This window comes from Coregonus clupeaformis, chromosome 11, assembly GCF_020615455.1.
Source record: "Coregonus clupeaformis isolate EN_2021a chromosome 11, ASM2061545v1, whole genome shotgun sequence".
NCBI classification, from domain to species: Eukaryota; Metazoa; Chordata; class Actinopteri; order Salmoniformes; family Salmonidae; genus Coregonus; species Coregonus clupeaformis.
Genome location: NC_059202.1, coordinates 23,569,880 through 23,591,671, shown reverse-complemented (window position 1 = coordinate 23,591,671; position 21,792 = coordinate 23,569,880). Strand labels below are relative to the sequence as shown.

The window sequence follows — 21,792 nt, the reverse complement described above, 5'->3', positions numbered from 1 at the left end:
GCTTCTTCTTGAGCCACTCCTTTGTTGCCTCGGACGTGTGTTTTGGGTCATTGTCATGCTGGAATACCCATCCACGACCCATTGTCAATGCCCTGGCTGAGGGAAGGAGGTTCTCACCCAAGATTTGACGGTACATGGCCCCGTCCATCGTCCCTTTGATGCGATGAAGTTGTCCTGTCCCCTTAGCAGAAAAACACCCCCAAACCATAATGTTTCCACCTCCATGTTTGATGGTGGGGATGGTGTTCTTGGGGTCATAGGCAGCATTCCTCCTCCTCAAACACGGCGAGTTGAGTTGATGCCAAAGAGCTCGATTTTGGTCTCATCTGACCACAACACTTTCACCCAGTTCTCCCCTGAATCATTCAGATGTTCATTGGCAAACTTCAGACGGCCCTGTATATGTGCTTTCTTGAGCAGGGGGACCTTGTGGGCGCTGCAGGATTTCAGTCCTTCACGGCGTAGTGTGTTACCAATTGTTTTCTTGGTGACTATGGTCCCAGCTGCCTTGAGATCATTGACAAGATCCTCCCGTGTAGTTCTGGGCTGTTTCCTCACCGTTCTCATGATCATTGCAACTCCACGAGGTGAGATCTTGCATGGAGCCCAAGGCCGAGGGAGATTGACAGTTCTTTTGTGTTTCTTCCATTTGCGAATAATCACACCAACTGTTGTCACCTTCTCACCAAGCTGCTTGGCGATGGTCTTGTAGCCCATTCTACCTGAAACCAAAAAGGGTTCTACGTGGAGCCAAAAAGTGTTATCCTATGTGGACAGCAGAAGAACCCTTTTGGAAATCTTTTTTCTAAGAGTGTAGGATGGGGTTGGCCTACCTTTCACAACCAGCATGGCTGTGGTCTTCTTTCCTCTGGTGATGCAGCTGTACTCCCCAGCGTCCTCCAGACTCAACATCCTGATCTCCAGGGTGTGGACAGAGCCTTTCTTCTTCAAAGTGAACCTCTCCCCATCTGTGACCAGGCAGGAGTCCTTCCTCCAGGTGACGGGGACGGTAACACTGGAGACCTCACAGGAAAGGACCACAGACTTCCCCTCCATCACCACCTTGCTCTCCAGCTCCTTCTCAAAGAAGACTGATGCAGCAGCTGTCCGGACCAGAGATGGACATCATCAGAAAATGTATTGTGCTTCGGGGCCATTGCACTATGCTACCTATACAGTACGATACTGTATATGTTACAATTTGTCTGTTATGAAAAAACACTGTTCTAGAATATATATGTATTGTTTTATTCCTAGAGAGACCAGCTGCATTGATCTCTTGCTTTATTGTGTATTATATTACAGTTTGGTACAGTTGTTGAGGAGGCCCATCCTTTCCTATTCAACAGAAATGACAGCCAGACAACAGTAACATGTACTGTACCTCTCACGTTGACTTCAGCAGTGGTCTTCTGATCTCCGAATATACAGCTGTACTCCCCCACGTCCTCTGGTTGGATGTTCTTGATGTGCATCTCCGCTATCTTTCCCTCCAGCTTCATCTGGTACCTTCCTCCAGGGCTCACCTCCTCCTCCCCTTTCCACCACTCCACCGGGACTCCAGCCTTAGACAGCTCACAGCACAGCTTCACGATGCCCCCCTCTGGGGCCTCTTGGTTCTTCAGACCCATTTTGAAGGTGACAGGTATGGCTGAGGACATGAGATCAAAACCAATCATTTTTAGTACTTTTACAAAGATGTCACAAAGATACCAATGTTAATTAAATCACAAAAAAAGTATGCATGTCAGCAATTGATTTGAAGAGATAGAGCACTTTCAGTACAGAGCAGCAAAAGTAAGCAAATTATTGTTTTTGAGTGAAATATCCCTTTAACAGAAACCAGGCTGAACAGAGGGTGCCCGTCCTCCTAAATTACCTTTTTCTGTATTTACTATAATAAAATACATGACCTCCCCTTAAGAAACCAAGAGCATCTCTTCTTACCGATGATGTTGACAGTGGCAGTGGTTTTGGCTTCTGCGTAAACACAGCTATAGAATCCGGTGTCCTCGAGCACTGCTTTCCTGATGGTCAGTTCCATCGTTGCCTCTCTCTTCTTTATCTGGTACCTCACTCCATTCTTCAGCAGCTCCTCTCCCTTCCTCCACTCTGCCATCAGTCCTGGTTTAGAGAGCTCGCAGAATAACGTCACACTGTTCTCCTCCTCAACTTCCTGGTTCTTCAACTTCACCTTGAACGTGATGGGAGGAGCTGGGGACAGCAAACAAATAAATTGTCGACTCTAAAACATATACAAACTAAAGTCCCTATAGTGGAAACGTGTCAAACTAAGAGGGATTGCATGGACCCATGAAATATCAGAAACTGCAAGCAGATCCAAAGTACATGTTATAACACATCTCTGGTATTTATACACTATATTGTTGTTGCATACATATAACAACAACTGGGATGATACAAATGTTATACAAAGTGTAGTACTATCATTAGTCTGACTCACCCTTCACGGTCAGCTCAGCAGTTGACTGGGCGTCTTTAGTCTTGCAGGTGTATTTCCCAGCGTCACTCTCCTCCACGTTATGGATGAACAGTTTAGTGATGCGTCCCTCCTGCTTCATCTCATATTTGTCTCCAGACTTCAGGATGACTCTCCCCTTCCTCCAGTCCACTGGGGCTCCAGGCTTGGAGAGCTCACACCAGAACTCCCCACTGTCCCCCTCTTTGATCACCACATTCTGGACCTCTTGTGTGAATGTTACAGGGAGGGCTGAGAAGAAGATGTATTTAAGACTGAGACATTATCTGGCTCAACTGCTTGGATTTCTATCCATCCTCTGACAGATTATTTGACAGGAAGGCGTCATGATTAATCTCATGTGTATCCCTCCATGTCCCCTTGTGGAAAATGTACTTGGTGTCATCCAATGCACAATCCCGAAATGATATTCAAAGATATTTACATTTTCAGAATAACACACTTGCCAACAACCTTAGAAGAATAAACAGTATATCAATATATTAGTATGTAGTACACGTTAGCAAAGACCATACCCCTAACTTTGATGTCAGCTGTTGTCTTGACGTTGCAGGCGGTGACACAGCTATACTCCCCAGCGTCCTGCAGGACCACGTTCCTGATGACCATCTCAGCAGTCCTCCCCTCCTGTTTCATCTGGTACCTCTCCCCTTCCCTCAGCAGCTCCTCTCCCTTCAGCCATTCCACAGAGACTCCTGATTTAGACAGCTCGCAGCGCAACGTCACACTGCCCTCCTCCAGGGCCTCTTGGTTCTTTAGTTTCTGCTTGAAAGTGACTGGGACGGCTGAAGGATAGAAACACACACTGTGACATCAACAGCTTCTAGGATTGTGTGGTACACAGCGAACTTTAAATGGCAAGACGACGCACATATTATTCAACAGTGTTTCTCCTCCTACCAGTGATAAGGATGGTGGCAAACGTTTTCTGGTCCTCCACCACGCAGCTGTAGACTCCACTGTCCTCAGGTATGGTTTTCCTGATGATCAGCTCCAACGTTGCGTGTTTCTGCTTCATCTGGAACTTCTCTCCGTTCCGCAGCAGATCTGTTCCTCTCATCCATTCTACCAACATCCCTGGTTTAGAGAGCTCGCAGCGCAATGTCACATTGTTGCCCTCCTCAACCTGAACGTTCCTCAGCTCTTCTATAAATGTGAAGGGGCGTGCTGAAAGACGCCATAGTAGAGGGCTGTCAAACCTTTATGAAACCTACATTTCCCTTATTTATTAAAAGCAACTGGAATTGAAAGCATTTGTGTCTTTCTGATGAAATATACAGTCTATTTGCCAAATGCAATATTCAAGCTTTCTCCAACATCTCCATAATATAACCAAAATATACCCACCATTTATTGTAACAGTGGCTGTGGTCTTTTGTTCACCACAAATGCAGGTGTAAACCCCACTGTCTTCCAGATTAGCATCGATAATCTTCAATTCCACCAGTAAATCTTTCTTCTTCATCTGGTACTTGTCTACATTCTTCAACAGCTGTGCTCCCCTCTTCCACTCCACTGAGGATGCAGGCTTAGACAGCTCACAGTGTAGCGTCACAGTCTTACCCTCCTCAACTTCCATGTTCCTCAGCTGTTCTTTGAAAGTGGGGGGTAGGCCTGAGGAAAACCAGCAACAGTAGTTAGTGGGCGGTAAACCTTAAATGTGGCAAGGAGAACGGGCTAGTCCATTTCATGCTTTAAACTTGTGCTTCGGTCACAGAGAGAATCCAATAATCCATAGTGGGTCCCTGGGATTCGGTGAACGCTGAAAAAATGCAGAAGTCTCCACAATGACAATACACAGCTTTTTGATGCAGCACCAATATCTTTCACTGTCAGGTAGCGCTTTGAAACAATGTTATTCATTCTGAGGCACGTTGCTACAGGCAACGGGACATTTGATTGGCTTGTTGCTCATTGAAGATTCAGTGATGAACATGCTCTGTTGTTTTACCAGGCCCCCTTAACAAGGTCCTATTCAATGTTCAATAGCTTCTGTTAACTGAATGGAGAGTTGAATGTGTCATACACTATATATACAAAGGTATGTGGACACCCCTTCAAATTAGTGGATTTGGCTATTTCAGCCACACTCGTTGCTGACGTGTATAAATTGAGCACACATCCATGCAATCTCCATAGACAATCATTGGCAGTAGAATGGCCTTACTGATGAGCTCAGTGACTTTCAACGCAGCACCGTCATAGGATGCCACCTTCCCAACAAGTCAGTACATCAAATTTCTGCCCTGCTAGAGCTGCCCTGCTAGAGCTGCCCTGCTAGAGCTGCCCTGCTAGAGCTGCCCTGCTAGAGCTGTCCCGGTCAACTGTAAGTGCTGTTATTGTGAAGTGGAAACGTCTAGGAGCAACAACAGCTCAGCGTAGGCCATGCAAGCTCACGGAACGGGACCGCCGAGTGCTGAAGCAAGTAGCGCGTAAAAATTGTCTGTCTTCGGTTGCAACACTCACTACTGAGTTCCAAACTGCCTCTGGAAGCAACGTCAGCACAAGAACTGTTCGTCGGGAGCTTCATGAAATGGGTTTCCATGGCCGAACAGCCGCACACAAGTCTAAGATCACCATGCACAATGCCTAGCGTCGGCTGGAGGGGTGTAAAGCTTGCCGACATTGGACATCTGGAGCAGTGGGAACGCTTTACCATCTGTCAGTCCGACGGACTAATCTGAGTTTGGCGGATGCCAGGAGAACGCTACCTGCCCCAATGGATAGTGCCAACTGTAAAGTTTGGTGGAGGAGGAATAATGGTTTTTCATGGTTCGGGCTAGGCCCCTTAGTTCCAGTGAAGGGAAATCTTAACGCTATAGCATACAATGACATTCTAGACGATTCTGTGTTTCCAACTTTGTGGCAACAGTTTGGGGAAGGCCCTTTCCTGTTTCAGCATGACAATGCCCTCGTGCACAAAGCGAGGTCCATACAGAAATGATATGTTGAGATCGGTGTGGAAGAACTTGACTGGCCTGCACAGAGCCCTGACCTCAACCCCATCGAACACCTTTGGGATGAATTGGAACGCCGACTGCGAGCCAGGCCTAATCGCCCAACATCAGTGCCCGACCTCACTAATGCTCTTGCGGCTGAATGGAAGCAAATCCCTGCAGCAATGTTCCAACATCTAGAGGAAAGCCTTCCCAGAAGAGTGGAGGCTGTTATAGCAGCAAAGAGGGGATCAACTCCATATTAATGCCCATGATTTTAGAATGAGATGTTCGATGAGCATGTGTCCACATACTTTTGGTCATGTGGTGTACCTTCTCATTGTAGGTTTTGCGGCCCAGACGCAACTGCAAGAGGATATAGGCCACATTGATCCATGTTTTCTACATGCAACATAGCCTAGATGCATACAGTAACCAGGAAAGACTTGCAGTAACACTGATCTGAGGACTCATTCTGAGCACAGTGGTTTCAAGAACCTTCGATTGGAGTAATGCCAACCATAAGTAGGTAATAGGGTAACAAGATACAAAAGATCATCTGGAATATTTTCCGGAATATGCTGAGCACTCATGGTTTCACAGGAAGATGTACTGTATGGAAGTACTGCATGTGATCCAGAGGAGGCTGGTGAGAGGTGCTATAGGAGGATGGGCTCATAGTAATGGCTGGAATGGATTCAATGGAATGGTACCAAACACATCAAACACATGGAAACAACGTGTTTGACTCAGTTCCATCGATTCCATTCCAGCCATTACAATGAACCCACCCTCCCGAAAGCTCCTCCCACCAGCCTCCTCTGATATGCTCTTTCTTGCGTGATACACACTGGACTGGAGATGCACCTGGATATACAATGTCACAAATAAAAAAAAGCATAAGTTACAATATAAAGTCATATGATTAATACAAAAATTGAACCATGTTCTTAGACCACACAATTATGGTCTGACTCACCCTTCACGGTCAGCTCAGCAGTTGACTGGGCGTCTTTAGTCTTGCAGGTGTATTTCCCAGCGTCACTCTCCTCCACGTCATGGATGAGCAGTTTAGTGATGCATCCCTCCTGCTTCATCTCATATTTGTCTCCAGACTTCAGGATGACTCTCCCCTTCCTCCAGTCCACTGGGGCTCCAGGCTTGGAGAGCTCACACCAGAACTCCCCACTGTCCCCCTCTTTGATCATGGTGTTCTGGAGCTGGCGCTTGAACGTCACAGGGAGAGCTGTGGAAATGTTAACATTGGTTCATATTGTATGAGCGCAAGAAGTATAAATACAACCCCACTATCTGTGTATGGTCTCAAAGCAGGAGTCAGTCAACCCTTCCACCTCTAAATACAGTGGGGGGAAAAAGTATTTAGTCAGCCACCAATTGTGCAAGTTCTCCCACTTAAAAAGATGAGAGAGGCCTGTAATTCTCATCATAGGTACACGTCAACTATGACAGACAAATTGAGAATTTTTTTTCCAGAAAATCACATTGTAGGATTTTTAATGAATTTATTTGCAAATTATGGTGGAAAATAAGTATTTGGTCACCTACAAACAAGCAAGATTTCAGGCTCTCACAGACCTGTAACTTCTTCTTTAAGATGCTCCTCTGTCCTCCACTCGTTACCTGTATTAATGGCACCTGTTTGAACTTGTTATCAGTATAAAAGACACCTGTCCACAACCTCAAACAGTCACACTCCAAACTCCACTATGGCCAAGACCAAAAAGCTGTCAAAGGACACCAGAAACAAAATTGTAGACCTGCACCAGGCTGGGAAGACTGAATCTGCAATAGGTAAGCAGCTTGGTTTGAAGAAATCAACTGTGGGAGCAATTATTAGGAAACGGAAGACATACAAGACCACTGATAATCTCCCTCGATCTGGGGCTCCACGCAAGATCTCACCCCGTGGGGTCAAAATGATCACAAGAACGGTGAGCAAAAATCCCAGAACCACACGGGGGGACCTAGTGAATGACCTGCAGAGAGCTGGGACCAAAGTAACAAAGCCTACCATCAGTAACACACTACGCCGCCAGGGACTCAAATCCTGCAGTGCAGACGTGTCCCCCTGCTTAAGCCAGTACATGTCCAGGCCTGTCTGAAGTTTGCTAGAATGCATTTGGATGATCCAGAAGAGGATTGGGAGAATGTCATATGGTCAGATGAAACCAAAATATAACTTTTTGGTAAAAACTCAACTCGTCGTGTTAGGAGGACAAAGAATGCTGAGTTGCATCCAAAGAACACCATACCTACTGTGAAGCATGGGGGTGGAAACATCATGCTTTGGGGCTTTTTTTCTGCAAAGGGACCAGGACGACTGATCCGTGTAAAGGAAAGAATGAATGGGGCCATGTATCGTGAGATTTTGAGTGAAAACCTCCTTCCATCAGCAAGGGCATTGAAGATGAAACGTGGCTGTGTCTTTCAGCATGACAATGATCCCAAACACACTGCCCGGGCAACGAAGGAGTGGCTTTGTAAGAAGCATTTCAAGGTCCTGGAGTGGCCTAGCCAGTCTCCAGATCTCAACCCCATAGAAAATCTTTGGAGGGAGTTGAAAGTCCGTGTTGCCCAGCGACAGCCCCAAAACATCACTGCTCTAGAGGAGATCTGCATGGAGGAATGGGCCAAAATAGCAGCAACAGTGTGTGAAAACCTTGTGAAGACTTACAGAAAACGTTTGACCTGTGTCATTGCCAACAAAGGGTATATAACAAAGTATTGAGAAACTTTTGTTATTGACCAAATACTTATTTTCCACCATAATTTGCAAATAAATTCATTAAAAATCCTACAATGTGATTTTCTGGAATTTTTTGTCTCATTTTGTCTGTCATAGTTGACGTGTACCTATGATGAAAATTACAGGCCTCTCTCATCTTTTTAAGTGGGAGAACTTGCACAATTGGTGGCTGAATAAATACTTTTTTCCCCCACTGTAAGTAAATGTTCTAAGACAGTGGTGTCAAACTCATTTTGCCCCGGGAGCCGCATTCTGTCTTCAATGAGGTCTGGAGGGCCGCACTGATTTAAAAAAATATTTCCTCACCGTCAAAACGATTTTCAAAAAAAATCCTGCGGGTCGGATTGGACCCCTGTTCTAAGAGGTTATTTGGAAGGAAAATCATTGATATAGATCAAATGTTTCTTACCTTGCACTTTAACAGCAGCGGTGGTCTTCTGGTCTCCAGTGACACAGCTGTATTTTCCCATGTCCTCCGGTTGCACGTTGGTAATGGTCATCTCAGCGATCCTCGCCTCCAGTTTGATCTGGTATTTTCCCCCTAACAGGTCCTGGGACAGTTCTGTCTCCCCCCTCCACCACTCCACCGGGACGCCAGACTTAGACAACTCACAGCGCAGGGTCACACTGCCCTTCTCTTGGGCCTCCTGGTTCTTCAGACCCACTCTGAAGGTGGCGGGTACAGCTGAGGGAACCAAGAGAGATAGGAAGTCAGCGAGGACATTTGATCAAAGAGTGAACATTGAACACTGTGAAATCTAGAACAGCCCTGAGAAACCTTTACCCTTCACCAGATAAGATGAAGGACATTGAATGAAGCCTACACTGGAGCTAACGGCTCAAGTTAAGTCAGGCATTGAACATTTAACCAAGTTTATGTGAGATGAGCACCAGTGAAAATGGTTTCATTAGAGCAGTGTGTGTTTCCCCCTACCAATGACTTTGACTGTGGCCTTGGTCTTCTGGTCTCGACACACACAGCTGTAGACTCCACTGTCCTCAGGCAGAGGCTCCCTGATGACGAGCTCCAGTGCCAAGCCTCTCTGCTTCATCTGATACTTGTCTCCATTTTGCAGTATCATCTCTCCTCCCAGCCTCCACTCCACAGGGACCCCTGATTTAGAAAGCTCACAGTGCAGGCTGATGGTGTTCCCTTCCTCGGTCTGCAGATTCCTCAGCTTTTGCTTGAAAGTGATGGGAATTGCTGAAAGAAACCATAGCAATGAGAAACATGGATGCTGTCCTTTCACTTATAAAAAAAGGATTGTAATTTGATGCTGATGTGAATTTAATTATTTTCTCAATGGTCTCCAACCCTTACCCGTGACAGTAACACCGGCTGTGGTCTCCACATTGCCACAAACGCAGGTGTAGATATTGCTGTCTTCAGGTTTTGTATCCAGAATCTTCAGTTCATTCACCAACTCTCTCTGCTTTATCTGAAACTTCTCTCCATTGTTCAGCAGCTCCTCTCCTCCCATTATCCATTCTACAGGGACTCCTGGTTTAGAGAGCTCACAGTGTAACACCAAATTGTTCCCCTCCTCAACCTGCACGTTCCTCAGCTTTTGTTTGAAGGTAACGGGCAGGGCTGAAGAAACATGGAAAAATCATTTAATGAGAATAGTACAAACTGTAATGTATTTTGGCCTTCATGTAAATGACCAAAATGTAAATGTATAAAATGTAACTTCTAGAAAGATCAGCTGTACAGGAAAACATAATAAGGCTGAGGAAGTTCCTACCGCTGATTTTGACGGTGGCCGTGGTCTTTTGGTCTGCACACTGGCAGCTGTAAACTCCACTGTCTTCTGGCACAGCTTTCCCTATCTGAAGCTCCGATATGGTCTCTCTCTTTCTTATCTGGAACTTCACTCCAATCCTCAGCAGCTCCTCTCCTTTTTTCCACTCTACGGGGACTCCCGGTTTGGAGAGCTCACAGCGCAATGTGAAACTGTTGCCTTCCTCAGCCTGAATATTCTTCAATTGTTGTTTGAAGGAGATGGGGATAGCTGGCGAGTAAATATGCGTTTTAGTATTAATCACCAACAGGCATGACGACTGAAAGAAAATTAAATGTATTTCCATTCATGTTCAGATAGATGATCTTTATTTTATGGGTGTGATAGTTAGGGCTGTCAAACGATTTTAAAAAAATGTTATTGAGTTAATCGCAGGATTTGCTGTGGTTAATTACAATTCATCGCAAATTCAGAATTTGCTCTAATTTTGCTGTCATTTAAGATTGTTATGCAAAAAGCATTACACGAATATTGATGTCTTGATTTTGTCCAAAGTAAATGTTCGCAAAATCAGGTAAATTGATAATACAACATTGCAGTTATTGAATTACTCCATACGATGCATCCTGGGAACAGAAATGAAAAACAAGAATGTATTTTTACCGTGGACTGTGAGGGTGGCTGTCGTTCTGTGGTCTCGGCACTGACAGGTGTAGTCTCCTGAGTCTTCAGGCTTCGGGCCGGTGATGGTCAGAGAGATGAGGGACTTCTTCTGCTTCATCAGGTACCTCTCTCCAGCCCTGAGGTTCTCCAGGCCCCTCCTCCAGTGGAACGCAACCCCCGGCAGGGAGAACTCACACCACAGGGTCACATCCTCCCCCTCCTTCACCTCCATGTTCTGCAGCGGCTGGGTGAACTCAGCTGGGATGGCTGGAACAGAAAGATGGAACCATGAATAAGCAAGAGGAGCTGAAGCAAACCGGTAAAGAAGTAATCCTGTTCTATGTCTTTTGAAGGAAATGTTGATCATATTCCACTATCTCCACTATCTCATATACAGTACTTCTTTATATGTAATGCCAAATGCATAGTAAGAACAACAACAACATGATAAAATATCTTACAACAGAGGACCTGTTCTTACCTTTCACATTGACGACAGCCTTGGTGCTGACCGATCCAGCGCTGCACTCGTACACCCCAGCATCGCTGTTACTGACCTCCCTGATGGTCAGCCTGGCCTCGTTACCTGAGCGACTGACGTAGTACCTTGAGGAGCTCCACATTAGGCAGCCATCTTTGTACCACAGGATGTGGCATGGCTTAGAGGTCATACACACAAGCACCAAACTGCCTCCCTCAATGGCCTCACAATCCTCCAATGTTTTGGTAATGGTTGGACGTCTCTCTTAACCACATGAAAGGTAGATTACATAGACAACTGTGTCAAATACATAAACTCTGGACAAAAATGATTTACATATAATTGACATAGTTTCATTTTGTGAATAGTTGTTGTAATATTACAGTGTTTTTAGATGTTTGTAAATCAGAACAAGTTTACGCTGAAGTTACCTCTAACAAGCAATGAGGCGTAGGACCTCTTGTCGCCTGCCTCGAAGGAGATGGTGCCCGAGTCTTTACGGGCCAGCTGTTTGAAGGTTAAGCTGTGGTATCCCCCCGGGACCACCTGGATCTCATTCAGCTTGTTGGTGTACAGTAAGGTCTCATCCAGGTACCACTTGACCCCAACATAGTCGCTGGGACAGATACGGCACCTGAACATCACCGTGTCATTCTCCAGACACTCAACGTCCTCCAACTCATCCATGATCAACACCTTCTGACCTGGAGGGATCACACAAGGGTTTAACATTAAACATACACAAACTGTATAGAAAGGAGTACACTCAATATGGCTGTCAAAAGCCAACCTAAAACAGAACTTTGACTTGAATGAAAATGTCTGTTCTATTAATTATATTTCTATGGCCTTACCATGCACGGTCAGTAGCGCCCGGCTCTGCATGGTGCCAACGTCGCAGGTGTACACGTCCGTGTCACCCTTCTCCAGGCAGCTGATTGTGAGGGAGAGGACTACGCCCTTCTGTTTCATCACATACTTCTTGCCCGCCCGGAGCTCCGCCATGCCCTTCAGCCAGGTCACCCGCTTGGCCGGCAATCTCGTCTCACACTCCAGCGTCACCTTGCTCTTTTCCTCAGCCTGTGCCTCCCGCAGCTCACGTGCAAACATGTGCTGCAGCTCTGCAAGGGTGGGAGGGGTTAAATAAATGTCCTGTGTGCTACACCTGAGCAGGTGTGGGAGGGGTTAAATACACTTCCTGTGTGCTACATCCGAGCAGGTGTGTGAGGGGTTAAATACACTTCCTGTGTGCTACATCTGAGCAGGTGTGGGAGGGGCTAAATACACTTCCTGTGTGCTACATCTGAGCAGGTGTGGGAGGGATTAAATACACTTCCTATGTGATACATCTGAGCAGGTGTGGGAGGAGTTAAATACACTTCCTGTGTGCCACACCTGATTAGGTACAAAAGCAGTCCAGAAACTGGCCAGAACATTTCAAAACAAGTCTTTCAAGTAATCAGTCTCAAGTCAAAGTTGAGTCCGGAGTCTTGAGGTTCTGAGTCAAAGTCGAGTCGCAATTAATCTAATTTGCATTTGACACGAATACAAAACATTGCAAAACAACACTATACCGTTACACAGTAATACTGTAGTACTACCCAGTACTTGCCTCTGACCTCCAGCTTAGCCCGGGTGGCAATGCCGTCTGCTTCACAGCAGTACTCCCCAGAGTCTCTGATGCAGGTGTTCGTGATCACCAGCCGTACCAGGTGGTCCTCCACATTGATCTCGTACTTGGGGGGGCTGTGCCTGATCTGATGGCCATTCTTCAGCCAGCGTATGAAGGCCTCAGGCTTGGTGATCTCACAGCTCAGCTCAGCGTCCTCCCCTGGGGTGGCTTTGACATTCATCATGTCCCTGAAAACATGCACTGGCTTCTCTATAGGAGGAAGGATATACAGTATAACATTATAGCAGGTTTTCTCTAGGGACAAATACAGTATAACATTACAGCAGGTTTTCTCTAGGGACAAATACAGTATAATCTGTTTACAGGCCTTCTATCTGGACACCCACATGTTGCAACAGGCCCACCTTAGGAACAAACATACGTTACATAGTAAAACGTATAGCCTGAGTGCCATCCTACTGTTGCTTTTCAAGAGGTTAGATCAAGGATAATGTGACTGGCCCGGATGACACACAGGTTCGTACACAGTTCAGACAGACACGCTTCAGTCACTCACCTCTGACAAATAGCATGGTCCTGCAGCTGAGGTCTTTGATGAAGAAGACTACGTCCCCGGCGTCCGTCAAGGTTGCATCTCTGATGGTCATCTTGTACTTGCGGCCCTTGTTTACGCTCTGGAAGCGGCTGTTGCTGACCACAAGTTGACCGTTCAGGGTCCAGGAGGGCTCGTCGATGACATCATGAGAGAGGACGCACTCGAAACTGCAGCTCTCACCCTCCAGAACAGAGGCCGTCTTCATACGCTGGGCAATGGTGATGTGAAGGTCTGTGGTGGGAAATGTCAGTGAGATCAGATGGACAATTGATAGACGATCAAATGGGCATTTCTGGTTTGGACCAGACCTCGTTGATGACAAGGACGATACGTACCATGTACAGTGACCTTGGCCTTGGTCTGGCTGGTGCCCAGGTCACAGCTATAGTGGTCAGCATCATCCTTACTCAGACTATGGATGATGAGCGCTAAGGACTTCCCAAACTTGAGCAGCTCATACTTGTCACTGCTGGCAAGGACTGTACCATCCTTCCTCCAGACGGGGGTGACCGTTTCCTTAGAGGTCTCACACTGCAGACACAACTTCCCCTCCTCCTCCCCTGACATGTCTTCTAGAGACCTCAGGAACACCGCTGGCTTTTCTGGAGGAGACATTAAACAGTACAAACACATTAGCTACTGATTTTTTTATTGAACCTTTATTTAACTAGGCAAGTCAGTTAAGAACAATTTCTTATTTACAATGACGGCCTACACTGGCCAAACCAGGACGACGCTGGGCCAATTGTGTGCCGCCTTATGGACCTCCCAATCAGGGCCGGATTGTGATACAGCCTGGAATCGAACCATGGTCTGTAGTGACGCCTCTAGCACTAAAATGCAGTGCCTTAGACCGCTGCGTCACTCGGGAGCCCTAATCTTGATCTCATCTTTCACATTCTTCCAAGCATCAGTGGCTCTTAGATCTCTTGCTTGTCTAAAGTTACTGAAGGATAGGACTGTTACGGTGACCGCGTTATCGCCACACCGGCGGTCAAGAGTCATGGTGGCAGTCAAATTCCACGTGACCATTTAGTCACGGTAATTAGGCTTCTCCAAGCTGTGATGCTGCTGATGGTCATTAGTAGCCTACCAAACTTGCCTGGTGCTCAGCACTCTATTGTCCCTCTAATCACTCTGACGTCGATCCCATCAGCTTTCTATAGGCTAGGCCTACTATATTTACTTCTCAACTTACTGTCATGAACCTTGCGTCCTGAGTCTGTTCCTGCCTGTGTTGCCGTTTTTCTGCTCGGTATCTCCTGTTTCCTGTAGGTGCCTGAACGCACCCTGTCCGGTTGCCGGGCGACGTTGCTAGGCGGGTGATCTCTCGATTAACCACACCTGCTTCTCATCAGCCTCGGCACACCTGGTCCTGATCATCACCCCTTCTTAAGCTCTGACCTGACATCCATTCCCTGCCGGATCGTTAGCCATTAACAGTATGTTTTGTCAGCGTATCAGCCTCTGAGTACTAGCGTTAGTTTTGTTGTTTTTGCACCTTGTTGACCTGCCTTGTACTTACCTCCGTTTTTTCTGTCTACAGTCATTCTCCCGGAACCTTCACCCAACCCCTGCCGTGCCATCATTTAATCTGCCACTTCACCTCCATCTACTCATCTCCGCCACCCGCTCCGTCTCCTGGATTATTCTGCATCTTTTGAATCTGTAAATAAACCCTCACCTTCGTTCAACTCACCGTGTCCTGGTCTGCTTCTGGGTTCTGTCTTAGAGAACCATGACAGAACGATCCGGCCAGAAATGAACCCAGCGGACCTGGACTCGGTTCGCCATGCCATTACCCATCAGGAGAAGATGTTGGGACAACATAGCACGGCGCTACAGGAGATAGCGTTGTCAGTTCGGAACTTTTCTACCAGTCTGACGAAGATCCAGGCTCAGCTCAGTTTGCCGGTGGAGAATCCACCACCGGTTTCACCCATCTCGCCTGCCGCTTCTGGAGCTGTGCCCTTCCGTGAGCCCAAGGTTCCGACGCCTGATAAATATGAGGGGGAATTGGGAAGATGCCGTTCCTTTCTTGTGCAGTGTGGATTAGTGTTCGATCTACAGCCCCACTCTTATGCCACAGACAAGGCTAGGATAGCCTTTGTCATTGAATTGCTGCGTGGTAGAGCCCTGGAGTGGGCTTCAGCCGTATGGGAACGACAGGACACGTGCATGGCTTCATACCAGGAGTTCACGGCAGAGATGAGGAAGCTGTTTGACCATCCTGTCCGAGGTAAGGACGCAGCTAAGCGCCTGTTTTCTCTTCGCCAAGAAGCTCGCAGAGTTGCCGACTTCGTAATAGAATTCAGGACATTGGCTGTGGAGAGTGGGTGGAATGAAGAGTCACTGCAAGCGGCCTTTTATCAGGGGTTGTCAGAGCAACTCAAGGATGAGCTGATCTCCTATCCGGAGCCTAGTGACCTGGACAGTTTGGTCGCTTTATCTATTCGGGTGGATAACAGAGTTCGAGAGAGAAGGAGGGAGAAGCAATGGGGCCCGTCCAATCAATCAGCTTCTCGGTTCCCAGTCAGGTCAGGAGGTGGACCAGAACGCGTCGATCATTGTCCACCACACAGGATTAGTGGAGAGGTCCTGCCTCCAGATTCTGAACCCATGCAAGTGGGGCGGCACGGGTTAACCAAGGAGGAGCGCCAACATAGACGTGAGACCAACCGCTGCCTCTACTGTGGTGGGTCGGGACATTATATCTCCACTTGTTCCCAGCGGCTGTCAAACTGCCCGGCTCGCTAAGTTTGGGAGGACTTTTAGCGAGCCGGTTTCAACCTCTCAATACCCCTGTCAGACCCCGTTTCCCGGCTACCCTCATGAACAGGAATCAGAGTTTAGCAATTAACGCTTTCATCGATTCAGGTGCCGATGGCAGCTTTATTGACGCCGACGTGGTGGAACAGCTGGGGCTTCCCAAGGAGTGACTACCGGAAGCCATTGAAGCGACCACTCTGAACGGCAGTAGTCTGGCACGTATCACGATGAGGACGGAACCGGTTAAGATGCTGTTGTCGGGGAATCATTCTGAGGTTATCTCATTCTTCATTCTGCCTTCTCCCCATGTTCCTCTGGTCCTTGGATACCCCTGGCTGAAGGAACACAATCCCACGTTCGATTGGGTGACTGGCAAGGTAACTAGTTGGAGCATTGATTGTCATGCTAACTGCCTCAAGACTGCCTGTTCCCATTCTGTTTCCAGTCAGGTCAATGAGGCTAACCCCCCAGATTTGTCCCTGGTCCCCGAAACATATCACGATTTGGGGGAGGTGTTCAGTAAGCAGAGGGCTCTGTCACTTCCTCCCCACCGACCATATGATTGTGCCATAAACCTGTTCCCTGGAGCTGTCTATCCCAAGGGACGGTTATACAGCATCTCTCGACCTGAACGTGAAGCTTTGGAGACCTACATAAAGGAGTCCCTAGCTGCTGGTCTCATTCGTCCCTCGTCATCACCCCTGGGGGCAGGATTCTTCTTTGTGAGTAAGAAGGATGGCTCTCTTCGACCTTGTATTAATTATCGGGGGTTGAATGATATCACGGTCAAGAACAAGTATCCCCTGCCCTTGATGAGCTCTGCTTTCGACTCCTTACAGGGTGCTACGGTGTTCACCAAGCTGGACCTACGCAATGTGTATCATCTGGTCCGGATCAGAGAGGATGACGAGTGGTTGACTGGTTTCAATACACCGATGGGTCATTTCGAGTATCAGGTGATGCCGTTTGGACTGACCAATGCTCCAGCAGTGTTCCAGAGTATGGTGAATGACGTCCTGAGAGATATGATCGGTCTTTTTGTGTTCGTTTACCTGGATGACATTCTTATCTTCTCTAAGGAGCCTTCCAGCCACGTCCAGCATGTCAAGCAGGTTCTGCAACGATTGTTGGAGAATCGCCTGTTTGTGAAGGCCGAGAAGTGTGAATTTCACGCCCACACTACATCCTTCCTCGGGTACATCATCTCCAGGGGAGAGATTAGGATGGACCAAGAGAAGGTTAGGGCGGTTCTGGATTGGGCCCAGCCCGGTACGAGATTGCAGCTTCAGAGGTTTCTGGGGTTTGCGAATTTCTATCGTAGATTTATCCGTGATTACAGCCGTGTGGCCGCTCCTTTAACTGCCCTGACTTCTAGTACCAGAACCTTCAGTTGGAATCCTGAGGCGGACCGAGCATTTCTGGATTTGAAGAGGTGATTCACCAACGCTCCGATTCTCTCTCAACCTGACACTGCCCGTCAGTTTGTCGTTGAGGTGGATGCGTCTGATGTGGGGGTTGGCGCCATCCTGTCCCAGCGATGCTCCACTGACGGTAAACTCCATCCCTGCGCCTACTACTCTCGTCGACTTTCGTCTGCGGAGAGGAACTACGATGTGGGTAACCGGGAGCTTCTCGCAGTGAAACTTGCCTTGGAGGAGTGGCGCCACTGGTTGGAGGGGGCGGAGCAACCGTTTGTTGTCTGGACTGACCACAAGAATCTTGCTTACGTCCAATCGGCTAAACGTCTCAACTCCAGTAAGGCCAGGTGGTCGTTGTTTTTTGGACGCTTTAATTTTTCCTTGACGTTCCGACCGGGGTCTAAGAACGGCAAGGCGGACGCCTTGTCCCGGATGTTCTCCAAGACGGAGGAGAGTGGGGCCAAGACTGCGACGATTCTTCCCCGGAACCTTGTCGTAGGAGCCGTTATGTGGAGGATTGAGGAGGAGGTTATGGCGGCCCTTCGGACGCAGCCCGGCCCCGGTAACGGTCCACCCGGTCGGTTGTTTGTGCCTGAGTCGGTCCGATCGGCTGTCCTCCAATGGTCCCACGCCAGCAAGATGGCTTGCCACCCTGGCGTGGCTCGGATGATGGCGCTTCTACGCAGACGATTTTGGTGGCCTGCCATGGGAGAGGATACTCTGAGGTTTGTTGCTGCCTGTCCAGTTTGTGCGCAGAACAAGAGTGCCAATCGGCCCAGCTCTGGACTTCTTCACCCCCTACCTATCCCCCGGCGACCATGGTCGCATCTGGCCCTGGACTTTGTCACTGGGTTGCCCTCTTCTGAGGGGAACACGGTCATTCTGACTATTGTGGACAGATTCAGCAAGTTCGCCCACTTTGTGCCCATCTCCAAGCTTCCCTCTGCCTCTGAGACGTCCAAGATCCTGGTTAGGGAGGTTTTCAGGGTTCACGGATTGCCCAGTGACATAGTTTCCGACCGTGGTCCTCAGTTCACCTCTGCTGTCTGGAAGTCCTTCTGTTTGGCCATTGGAGCTACAGTCAGTCTCACATCTGGATTTCACCCCCAATCCAATGGACAGGCGGAGAGAGCCAACCAGAAGATGGAATCCACGCTGCGCTGCCTTGTTTCCTCCAACCCCACCTCTTGGGTCTCTCAGTTGCCTTGGGTTGAGTATGCCCACAATACTCTCCCTACTTCTGCCACTGGGATGTCTCCCTTCCAGTGCCTATACGGCTACCAATCCCCCTTGTTTCCTTCTCAGGAGAAGGATCTCTCAGTTCCCTCTGTCCAGGCTCACATTCGTCGTTGCCACCGGACCTGGCATCAGGCCAGAAAGGCCCTCCTTCGAGTTTCTGACCGGTATCAGCTCAAGGCGAATCGTCTCCGTGTTCCAGCCCCCGCTTATGCCATCGGAGATAGGGTCTGGTTGGCTACACGGGACCTTCCTCTGCGGACTGAGTCAAGGAAACTGTCGCCGAGGTTCATTGGTCCGTTTGTGGTGGAGAGAGTGATTAATCCGGTTGTGGTTCGACTCAAGTTGCCTAGGACGCTCAGAGTCCATCCCACCTTCCATGTCTCCTGCCTCAAGCCTGTTCTCCTCAGCCCTCTGTTGCCCCCTCCGCCTCCTCCTCCTCCTCCTCCTCGGATGATCGGAGGAGGTCCTGTCTACACGGTGCGCCGCATCATGGATTCCAGACGGCGGGGCCGGGGTTTCCAGTATCTCGTGGACTGGGAGGGGTATAGTCCTGAGGAGAGGAGTTGGATTCATCGGCGTCAGATCCTTGATGCTGACCTCCTTCGTGACTTCTACCGCCTCCATCCTGGCGCTCCGGGTAGTCCGCCCGGTGGCGTTCATCGGAGGGGGGGTACTGTCATGAACCCTGAGTCTGTTCCTGCATGTGTTGCTGTTTTTCTGCTCGGTATCTCCTGTTTCCTGTAGGTGCCTGAACGCACCCTGTCCGGTTGCCGGGCGACGTTGCTAGGCGGGTGATCTCTCGATTAACCACACCTGCTTCTCATCAGCCTCGGCACACCTGGTCCTGATCATCACCCCTTCTTAAGCTCTGACCTGACATCCATTCCCTGCCGGATCGTTAGCCATTAACAGTATGTTTTGTCAGCGTATCAGCCTCTGAGTACTAGCGTTAGTTTTGTTGTTTTTGCACCTTGTTGACCTGCCTTGTACTTACCTCCGTTTTTTCTGTCTACAGTCATTCTCCCGGAACCTTCACCCAACCCCTGCCGTGCCATCATTTAATCTGCCACTTCACCTCCATCTCCGCCACCCGCTCCGTCTCCTGGATTATTCTGCATCTTTTGAATCTGTAAATAAACCCTCACCTTCGTTCAGCTCACCGTGTCCTTGTCTGCTTCTGGGTTCTGTCTTAGAGAACCGTGACACTTTCCTAATATTAAACACAATGCTTCTCTTTACAACTGGCATGAAAATGAACCCATGGAAAAGCGTCCACCATTGTCACGTTAGTTGAGTACAGGATTGGACCAAGGTGCAGCGTGGTATGCGTACATGTTTGTTTATTATATAAACACAGACAAAACAACAAAAGCTACGTAACGTGAAGTTCTAAAGGATACACATCAAACAAGCCTAAACAGAAACAAGATCCCATAACTAAAGGTAGGCAAAATGGCTGGACCCTGGTGTGGGGGGCCCTGACCCTGGAGAGGGGCCGACGTCTGGTTCTGGCTCTGCAGTCCTCCCGCGATGCACCAATTCCTGTCTGGACCGTGGTGTGGGAGAGTAGATGACCGGACCCGGACTTAGCACCGGTGGAGCGGACTGCTCTGGCACTGGAGTGGAGCCGCTGACCGGAGCTGAACTGGACCCCGGTGGAGCGGACTGCTCTGGCTCTGGACTAGAGCCAGAGCAGCTGACCGGGGATGGACTAGGCACCGGTGGAGTGGACTGCTCTGGCATTGGACTAGAGCAGCTAACCGGAGCTGGACTAGGCACCGGTGGAGCGGACTGCTCTGGCACTGGAGTGGAGCAGCTGACCGGAGCTGGACTAAGCACCAGTGGAGCGGACTGCTCTGGCACTGGAGTGGAGCAGCTGACCGGAGCTGGACTAGGCACCGGTGGAGTGGACTACTCTGGCACTGGAGTGGAGCAGCTGACCGGAGCTGGACTAGGCACCGGTGGAGCGGACTGCTCTGGCACTGGAGTAGAGCAGCTGACCGGAGCTAGACTAGGCACCGGTGGAGCGGACTGCTCTGGCACCAGCCGTGCGGGAAGCAGGTACGGGGCGTACAGGACTGGATACACGCACCACTGGTTTGGTGCGGGGATTAGGTACGGGGCGTACCGGGCTGGCGACACGCACCACTAGTTTGGTGAGAGGAGCAGGTACGGGCTGTACCGGGCTGGGGATTCACACTGGCGACACAGTGCGTAGGGCTGGCGCAGGATATACTGGACTGAGGAGGCGTACTGGAGACCAGGAGCGTTGAGACGGCACAACCCGTCCTGGCTGGATGCCCACTTTCGCACGGCACGTGCGGGGCGCTGGCACAGGACGCACTGGGCTGTGAAGGCGCACTGGCGACACAGTGCGTATCTCTGCATAACCTGGTTCCTCAATGAACACACACTCCTTACAGTGAGTGCGGGTAGTTGGCTCTGGTCTGCCCCCTGGCTCCGCCAACCACCCTGTGTGCCCCCCCAATTTTTTTTATTGGGGCTGTCTCTCGGGCTTCCTTCGTCGTCGGCACCGTTGGCGTCGCCGTTGATCCTCTCCTACCTGGGCTTCTACCTTCGCCCAGGGTCCTTTACCAGCAAAAATCTCCTCCCAAGACCACATCTTCCCCACCTGTGTCCAGGGTGTTTGCTCCTCCTGGGCACGCTACTTGGTCCGTTGGTGGTGGGATCTTCTGTCACGTTCGCTGAGTACAGGATTGGACCAAGGTGCAGCGTGGTATGCGTACATGTTTGTTTATTATATAAACACAGACAAAACAACAAAAGCAACGTAATGTGAAGTTCTAAAGGCTACACATCAAACAAGCCTAAAAAGAAACAAGATCCCACAACTAAAGGTAGGCAAAATGGATACCTAAGTATGATCCCCAATCAGAGACAACGATCGACAGCTGCCTCTGATTGGGAACCACACCCGGCCAACATAGAAATACATAACATAGAATTCACACCCTGACCAAACCAACTAGAGAAAACCGGGCTCTCAAGGTCAGGGCGTGACAGCCATTCACTATTTAAGTGCATAGCC

At 48.9% G+C, this 21,792-nt stretch overlaps 1 protein-coding gene across 1 annotated transcript in view; it reads right to left on the bottom strand.

Annotated features, from left to right (window-relative positions):
* LOC121577437 (obscurin) overlaps positions 1-21,792 on the bottom strand; it is a 62,424-nt gene that overhangs the window by 31,200 nt on the left and 9,432 nt on the right. Inside the window, exons 9-27 of the mRNA XM_045223381.1 lie at positions 13,653-13,919; positions 13,279-13,548; positions 12,702-12,971; positions 11,944-12,210; positions 11,521-11,793; positions 11,090-11,353; positions 10,609-10,875; positions 9,949-10,215; positions 9,525-9,794; positions 9,138-9,407; positions 8,613-8,888; positions 6,416-6,682; positions 3,848-4,114; positions 3,401-3,667; positions 3,016-3,285; positions 2,465-2,731; positions 1,948-2,214; positions 1,385-1,651; positions 834-1,103 (exon numbers count right to left, since the gene is read on the bottom strand). Of these exons, the coding sequence (XP_045079316.1) occupies positions 834-1,103; positions 1,385-1,651; positions 1,948-2,214; positions 2,465-2,731; positions 3,016-3,285; positions 3,401-3,667; positions 3,848-4,114; positions 6,416-6,682; positions 8,613-8,888; positions 9,138-9,407; positions 9,525-9,794; positions 9,949-10,215; positions 10,609-10,875; positions 11,090-11,353; positions 11,521-11,793; positions 11,944-12,210; positions 12,702-12,971; positions 13,279-13,548; positions 13,653-13,919 (5,103 nt within the window). The remainder of the gene's footprint in view (positions 1-833; positions 1,104-1,384; positions 1,652-1,947; positions 2,215-2,464; positions 2,732-3,015; positions 3,286-3,400; positions 3,668-3,847; positions 4,115-6,415; positions 6,683-8,612; positions 8,889-9,137; positions 9,408-9,524; positions 9,795-9,948; positions 10,216-10,608; positions 10,876-11,089; positions 11,354-11,520; positions 11,794-11,943; positions 12,211-12,701; positions 12,972-13,278; positions 13,549-13,652; positions 13,920-21,792) is intronic.